This window comes from Chelonoidis abingdonii, chromosome 4 (assembly GCF_003597395.2).
Source record: "Chelonoidis abingdonii isolate Lonesome George chromosome 4, CheloAbing_2.0, whole genome shotgun sequence".
NCBI lineage: Eukaryota > Metazoa > Chordata > Testudines > Testudinidae > Chelonoidis > Chelonoidis abingdonii.
The window spans coordinates 3,644,133-3,651,965 of NC_133772.1; the positions used below are offsets into that span (position 1 = coordinate 3,644,133).

Here is a 7,833-nt window from a genome sequence, read left to right on the forward strand (position 1 = left end):
ATTGACTACAGATTGGGATTCTCTGGTTACTACAGTTCAGCTGGGATCAATCAAATGAGCAAAAGAAAAGACAGTTTAAGGCATAGGTGTAACCTGAGAAATGAGCCAGTCTGTTGGAGTCAGGACACCTGGGGTCTCTCTTTGCCACTGACTTGCTGGGCAAATTCTGTTTGCGAATTTCTCCCCTGGCTGGGCTGGATCGAATGGAGTTGGATGTCTCCAGGCCTTTACACCCTCTTCTGCAAAACAGAGGCTTATTAATGAAATTATACACCGCATCTATGGTGTTTATACGCCCCAGTTGTCCCAGTAGCCGAGCACCTCGCAATCTTTAATGTATTTGCACTCAGACACCTCGGTGGGGCAGGGCAGGGCTATTATACCCATTTTACAGATGGGAAACTGAGGCACAGAGGGTACAGCTACGCTGCAAAATAAATCCACAGGAGCACGTCTCCAAGTCTGGATCTATATACCCAGGCTCATGCTACAGGGCTAAAAACAGCCACACAGGCATTCCTTCTCCGGCTCTGAGTTCAACCCCCTTTGCTAGGTTTCAGAACCCTGATGGGAACATCTACATGTTCTTTTTAGCCCTGTAGCACACGCCCAAGTCTGTAGGCTCAGGCTCTGAGACTCCCTGCTGCATGTGTTTTTTCTGCTGGGTAGACGTACCCAGACAGACTAAGCGATTTGCCCAAGATGACACGGGAAATCTGGCAATTGAACGAGGTCTTCTGAGGCAAAGGCTGCTGCCCTACTCACGGATCCATCCGTCCTCAACACTTACTTAAAATGTACAAATGAAATAACTGTTATTTTCAAATGCCAGCTTTTTGCTCAACTGTTTTGCTCTCTGTGTGAGTCCTGTCTTGGTGCTTTAACAGCAGTTTTACTCTGTTAGCATCGTGGAGTCAAGATCTGAGCCAGACTCGAATCTGACTCCTGCATCACACACAGGTTGTTCTTTTTTCTTAACTGAGTTCAGACTGAAGGTCTGTTACTGCTGATGGGAGAAGGAGAGAACCCTTCTTATCTCTCTGATCCCTGGCTCGGTTTACATGGTTGGTATCTAGGCACTGCTTAAATGGGAGACAAATACTTGATAGTTATTTTTTCAGCATCTCAGCCAGGACACTAGTGGGTGTTTAATACTTGCTGTGCCTCACCCCAGAGGTGGCTGCATTTCAGTGCTGGATGATCATCTAGTCTGCGATACACTATGTCCAAAGAACAGACTAAAGCGCTCACGCCGGAAAAAGAGGGACGTCCACAACTGGGCGAAGTGGAGGGGATTCTGCTCTCCCAGTCCACCTGTAATGAATGGCAGCGGATCCAGAGTTTCCAAGCCAGGCCCGACGATCTGCTCATCTGCACCTACCCCAAAGCAGGTGGGTGTTTGCTGAGGGAAAGGCTATAGAGAAAGTTGGGAGCACTGAGACTCAATGTATGCCCATTCCTGTGGCTGGGATCATTGTTAAAGGGTTTCTGCCACTGTGGTAGGGAAGATTCAATAGATTGCTCAAGGAAGAGCCTTGGAGGTGGTAGACGACTGGTCAGGTATCACACGAAGGACTGTCAGGACAGGACCCGGACAGTGTGAGTGCCACTGAAAATGAGCTCGCGTGCCACCTTTGGCACACGTGCCATAGGTTGCCTGCCCTGGTACAGACGTACCCTTTGAGAAGATACATGGAGAGGGTGTCCAGATGTCCCAATTTTATAGGGACAATCCCAATTTTTGGGTCTTTTTTTTATATAGGCTCTTATAACCACCTCACCCCTGTCCCGATTTTTCACACTTGCTGTCTGGTCACCCTATACATGGAGAATACATTGTTACACCTTTTTGACCTAAGGAGATAGTGAATTTTTAGGGTCCTGTGGGTTCTTTTGGTTAGAAAGAGAAACTGACACTGGAATTGGTATTTCTTTGATGCAATTCTGTTTATTTACAAGAAATATAGAGAGTCCTCTGACCTGAGCACAGCAAGGATCAAACCACAGGGGACTAGTTCTTTGCTTACAATTCCAAGACTCTTTTCCAGCCAACCCTCTGCCCAAAAGCTCTCTCCTGCTTAGCTTTGTCTCTGGGGCTTGCTTGCTACTGGCTTCTCTTTTAGACACACAACTGCAATCAAGTGAGTCGATCCCCAGCCTCCTGTATTTGCATTCAATCTAGTCTTTGAGCAGTGGCTTTCATTATCTGTCCCCAGGGTGGCTTTTTCCTTTGTTTCAGCTATCACTAAGCAAAAGAGCATTTAGTTGCTCCGTCATTCAGTCTGAATGGAATATCCCTAGTTCTTATATACCATTTTCTGTCATCTCATCTCAGAGCACTTTGCACAGCAGATTGGCATCAGTATCCTAATTTAAAGATGGGGAAACTGAGGCACAAAGAGGGAAAGTGACTTCTCCAAGGTCCCCCAGCTGGCTAAGACTAGAACCCAGGTCTCTCAAGTCTGGTGTTTTATCCACTAGCCTTGGTGTCTCAAGGCAGCCAGTAAACCCAATCTCCTTAACAAGATGGGCACAGCAGGTTTGGTTGGAATAAACACTCAAATCCACTTCTTTCCCGGTGGGAAGGCACAACATGGATCCAGGAGATAGTAGACATGATCCAGCAGGATGGGGACTTGGAGAAGTGCAAGCGTGCCCCCGTCCACCACCGGCACCCCTTCATCGAGTGGGCTCGTCCGCCCCAACCCTCAGGTAGGTGCTGCTGGGCTGGGTGGGGCTGGTTCTTCAAGCACAACATCTGAACTTCACTCCTGCCTGCAGGTGTGGAACAGGCTGAAGCCATGCCCTCGCCACGGACCCTGAAAACCCACCTCCCCGTCAAACTGCTACCTCCATCCTTCTGGGAACAGAAGTGTAAGGTAATCCTTCCTCTAAGCACCATGCTCACAATGGCAGCCACTGTGCCCCGCCCCAGAGGTGGCTGCATTTCAGGGCTAGGTGAGTGATCCCTGTGCAGGGCTGCTGTGTGGGTATTCAACAGCTGGGAGCAGAGGTGTAAGGTAACCTCCTCCTCTCTAAACTTGAGCTTAGAGACCCCCTCACCCTACAGCAGTGACCCCTCTCCCTCTGTCTTTCCTGCCCCATCCACCCAGTTCCTGTACGTGGCTCGTAATGCCAAGGACTGCATGGTCTCCTACTACCACTTCCAGAGAATGAGCAAAGTGGTGCCTGACCCAGGCCCCTGGCACGAGTATTTTGAGATGTTCATGGCGGGCAAAGGTAAGTTCAGCCCAGCTCCTTGGCCTGGCATCCAGAAATTCCTCTTCCTGTTGTCCGTCCTGGGGTGAGCGCCGCTGCTGGGAGTCATCCCACCCTCTCAGCCCAGGGGTCCCCCCTAGAATATCCCACCCTGGGGAGAGCACCCTCTGCTGACGAGATGTCCCCAGCCATGTGCTCTCAGTCCTGAGGTCCTCCCCCTTGAGCTCCCCATTCCAGAGAGAGCACACCCTGCTGGGGAGACCTCCTATCTTTGTGCCCTAAGCCCTTGAGTCTCCCTAGAGCTCCTCCCCCAAGGAGAATGCCCCCTACTGCGGAGAGCCCCTGTACCCTCAGCTATGGGATCCCCCCTTAAGCTCCCACCCTGGGCAGAGCACCTCCTGCTGGGGAGACACCCCACCCACATGGTCTCAGCCCTGGGGTCCCCCCCACCCGGTGACCCCAATCCTGGGGAGATTGTCCCCTGCTGGGGACATACCCCATCCATATGGTCTCAGCCCTGGGGTCCCATCCAGTGACCTTAATCCTGGGGAGATTGTCCTGTGGTGGGGAAACACCCCACCCACACGGCCTCAGCCCTGTGGTCCCCCGCCAGTGACCCCAATCCTGGGGAGATTGTCCTCTGCTGGGGAGACATCCCACCCACACGGTCTCAGACCTGGGGTCCCATCCAGGGACCTTAATCCTGGGGAGATTGTCCTGTGGTGGGGAAACACCCCACCCACACGGCCTCAGCCCTGTGGTCCCCCGCCAGTGACCCCAATCCTGGGGAGACTGTCCTCTGCTGGGGAGACATCCCACCCACACGGTCTCAGCCTTGGGGTCCCTCCCGAGTGACCCCAATCCTGGGGAGATTGTCCCCTGGTGGGGAGACCACACCCCTGCGCTCTCAGCTCTGGGATCCCCTTAGTGCCCCTGTGGTCTCAGAGAGCGAGCCCTGCTGGGGAACCCCCACACACAGACTGCTCTGCAGCCCCACCTGTGCTCATGGTGCTGTCTCCCTGCTCTCTCTGCTACAGTGGGCTGGGGTCCATGGCACGACCACGTGAAGGGCTGGTGGAAGGTAAAGGACATGCACTGCGTGCTCTTCCTCTTCTACGAGGACATGAAGAAGGTGAGCGGCTCTGGGGGGGGGATTCGGGCGGGCTGAGGTGCGAGCCCCATAGGCACTTTGAAATGGCAGGATAGGGGACTCCGCATGGGATGGAGGGGAGAAATGAACCCTTCCCAGCTTATCTTTAAAGGGAAAAGGAGATGGGATTCCAAAGCTGTGAGCTTCTCTGCAGCAGTGCCCTGCTGAGGAGCACAGCACTGCGAACTTCCCTGTAAGCAGTGCTCTGCCCTAGATTCCGAGGCTGTGAGCTCAGTTAAACTTCCAGACAGTATTGCCATGGACTGGTAGGGCCTCTAGTGCTGTGAGCTTCCTCAGAGCAGTGCCTTCCCCACAGGACCCGAAGTGTGAGATCCAGAAGGTGGCCCAGTTCCTGGGAAAGAACCTGGACCAGGAGCTTCTGGAGAAGATTGTCTATCACACATCATTCGACGTCATGAAGGACAATCCCATGGCTAACCGCTCCGGCATCCCCGTGTCCATCATGGACCAGTCCATCTCCCCGTTCATGCGCAAAGGTAACACAGTCCTGACACCTGCCTCTGGGATGGGCTCCAGGGCGCCCCCTGCTGGCGATGGGTGTGTGACCCCCCCCCCCACACACACCTGAAAGTAACACACTTCTGAGACAGGCTATATACGCCCTGTTCCTGTCTGGACCTTGGTTGGCTGTTATGCTTCAGAAGGGCATTTAAAAAGGGGAGTTGTGGTTTAGGTACCTCATGCTCCAATTCCCCTATATGGGTCAGGCTTCCTGGCTGGACTACATCTCCCATGATAGATCGCAGTCCTCCCCTCTTCTTGAGTGCATCATGGGACTCTGGGCCATGGTGCATCATGGGATATGTAGTCCAGTTAGCTAGCCGGGGAGTCCAGATCCCTAGGGCTGAGAGGGGAGTGGAGTCTAGTCAGGACTCCTGGGTTCTATCCTCAGTTCTTCCACCAAGTCACTTCAGAAGGCCATTTAAACGTCTATAGTGGTTTGGGGCCTTGCCCTGCTTGACTTTCAGCAGTGCTCAGCAAGGCCTTGGGAGCTGTGAGCTTCCCCAGAGCAGTGCCTTGGCAGCTGTGATAGGCCTGGTCCAGATGCTGGCTGTGTCGAAAGTCCCAGCCCTTCCCCTTGCATGGCGACTTCTGTCTCTGCATCTCTGTTGTTCACAGGGACTGTTGGGGACTGGAAGAACCACTTCACTGTGGCACAGAATGAACGCTTTGAGGACGACTATGAGAAGAAGATGGCTGGGACCAATCTGACCTTCTGCATGGAGCTCTGAGGACCCTGCCTCTGAGCCTGGCAGGATCCACCCAGCCTGCCACAGCCACCCCTGTAGGCCCCTGAATCTCTACCAGTCTTTTCCAAGGTGACAGACCTTCTGCCATGGACTACTCCCAGGCTCAGCCAAACCCCAGGGCTTTTCTGTGGGGCAGTGGTGTGGGTTCTTCCACTGTATAACCCTGTCCTCTCTGTCCCATTTTCACATCTTCTTCCCTTCCCATTCCCACCTACTGTTCCTTCCCTCCTCCTGACCCACCATGGCCCATCTCTACAACTGGCTGGAAAATGGGAGCTATTTCCTCCCATGGAAAATATATTTATTTATTTTTTTGTCAAAAGCCTGAATTCCACCAAATTTTAATTTAGAAATGCTTCCTTATGGGAGCTGTTGTTTGGGTGCCTCATGCTCCCATTCACCTATATGCTTCAGACTTCCTGGCTGGACTACATCTCCCATGATAGACCATAGTCCTCCCCTCTTCTTGAGTGCATCCTGGGACTCTGGGCCATGGTGCATCATGGGATATGTAGTCTGGTTAGGTAGCCTGAGAGTCCAGATTCCCGGGTTCTATCCCTAGGTCTGGGAGGGGAGTGGGGTCTAGTGAGTTAGTGTAGTGGGCTGGGAGTCTGGACACCTGGGGTCTAGCCTCAGCTCTTCCACCAACTCACTGTTTGACCTTAGATAAGCCACTTTCCCTAACTGTGATCTCCATTGGAAAGAGGGGAAATTAAATCACTATACTCCCTATTGCATGTCTCTAAGGGTGATGGGGGGCATGCAGGATCACATGCCACTGTCCCCCCGGTTTGCTGCTTGGCTTGTACTGAGCATGCTCAGTAACACTGCTGAAGCCAGCTGTAACCACTCACCCACTGTTGCTCCCATCATCTCTGCTCTAAATCCCCTTTTAGGTAATCACAGTTGCCAGGGTTGAAGGAGTAACATAAATGTACTTCTCAGTTAATTCCTGAAACAACTATTACTTCCCGTGTGGGTTCTGACGCAGCTGGGCTGTGGAAACGGGGCCAGATTTCTCCTCACCACTGAACCGTGCAGAACAAAGTGATTGCTTTTTTTAAAACTGCCGCTTGCCCTTTCATTAACCTCAGTTGGCTGTAATGGAACAGGAGCTGGGAACGCATTTAAGGGTGATCTGCTTTCTTAGGGTACAGAAAGAGACTGACCAAAGGATGGCTGAGGATGAGGTCAGACACTTACCCAGTTTGAAATCATACAATGTGAGCTGGCAGAACTCTGTCACTGGGGTTTCTAACCCTACAGCCAGCTGACATCTTTTAGAAACCTCTTTTAGAATTGATAAAGCATTTTTTTATCTCCAGAATTCTTTTTGATGATCAGGTGTTGAGATTAATTTGTTGATTTGACTTTGATTTGGCAGTTGTAATTAACGCTGTCCCCCAGCCCCCGTAAAAAAATCTTGACAGAAGAGTTTTCCATCAATTGTGTGGTGATCTAAATTGAAAGGTTTTGTTCTCAGCTAAGCTTTTGACAGAAAAAAATCTTAACACAATTCTGAATCAAAACGGAGCATTTCGTTTTGACTTGCTTGTTTCGTATCACCTTATATTTATTAATTGTTGTACTAACTCTATCATTTGAGTTATCAAAACATTCTGATCAGGTTGTGTGCAGGCTTCTGAATCAAAAATTTCATTTTGAAATTTCCTTTCCAGAAAAGCTGTAACTGCTTATCTGGATTTGCACAAAATTCAGTGTCAAGATGTTGGAACTTCCCTTCTGAACCTCCGCTTGCCCTTTCATTAACCTCAGTTGGCTGTAATGGAACAGGAGCTGGGAACGCATTTAAGGGTGATCTGCTTTCTTAGGGTACAGAAAGAGACTGACCAAAGGATGGCTGAGGATGAGGTCAGACACTTACCCAGTTTGAAATCATACAATGTGAGCTGGCAGAACTCTGTCACTGGGGTTTCTAACCCTACAGCCAGCTGACATCTTTTAGAAACCTCTTTTAGAATTGATAAAGCATTTTTTTATCTCCAGAATTCTTTTTGATGATCAGGTGTTGAGATTAATTTGTTGATTTGACTTTGATTTGGCAGTTGTAATTAACGCTGTCCCCCAGCCCCCGTAAAAAAATCTTGACAGAAGAGTTTTCCATCAATTGTGTGGTGATCTAAATTGAAAGGTTTTGTTCTCAGCTAAGCTTTTGACAGAAAAAAATCTTAA

The 7,833-nt window shown here is 50.6% G+C and overlaps 1 protein-coding gene across 1 annotated transcript; it reads left to right on the forward strand.

The window, feature by feature from the left end:
* The first annotated feature begins 1,181 nt into the window (after window positions 1-1,181).
* Window positions 1,182-7,271, forward strand: LOC116827476 (sulfotransferase 1C2-like). The gene is made up of 7 exons (XM_032785042.2): window positions 1,182-1,391; window positions 2,587-2,712; window positions 2,782-2,879; window positions 3,114-3,240; window positions 4,257-4,351; window positions 4,686-4,866; window positions 5,510-7,271. Exons 1-7 carry the CDS (start codon window positions 1,223-1,225, stop codon window positions 5,620-5,622), a joined length of 909 nt encoding a protein of 302 aa, XP_032640933.1. The 5' UTR covers window positions 1,182-1,222; the 3' UTR covers window positions 5,623-7,271.
* The last annotated feature ends 562 nt before the right edge of the window (window positions 7,272-7,833 follow it).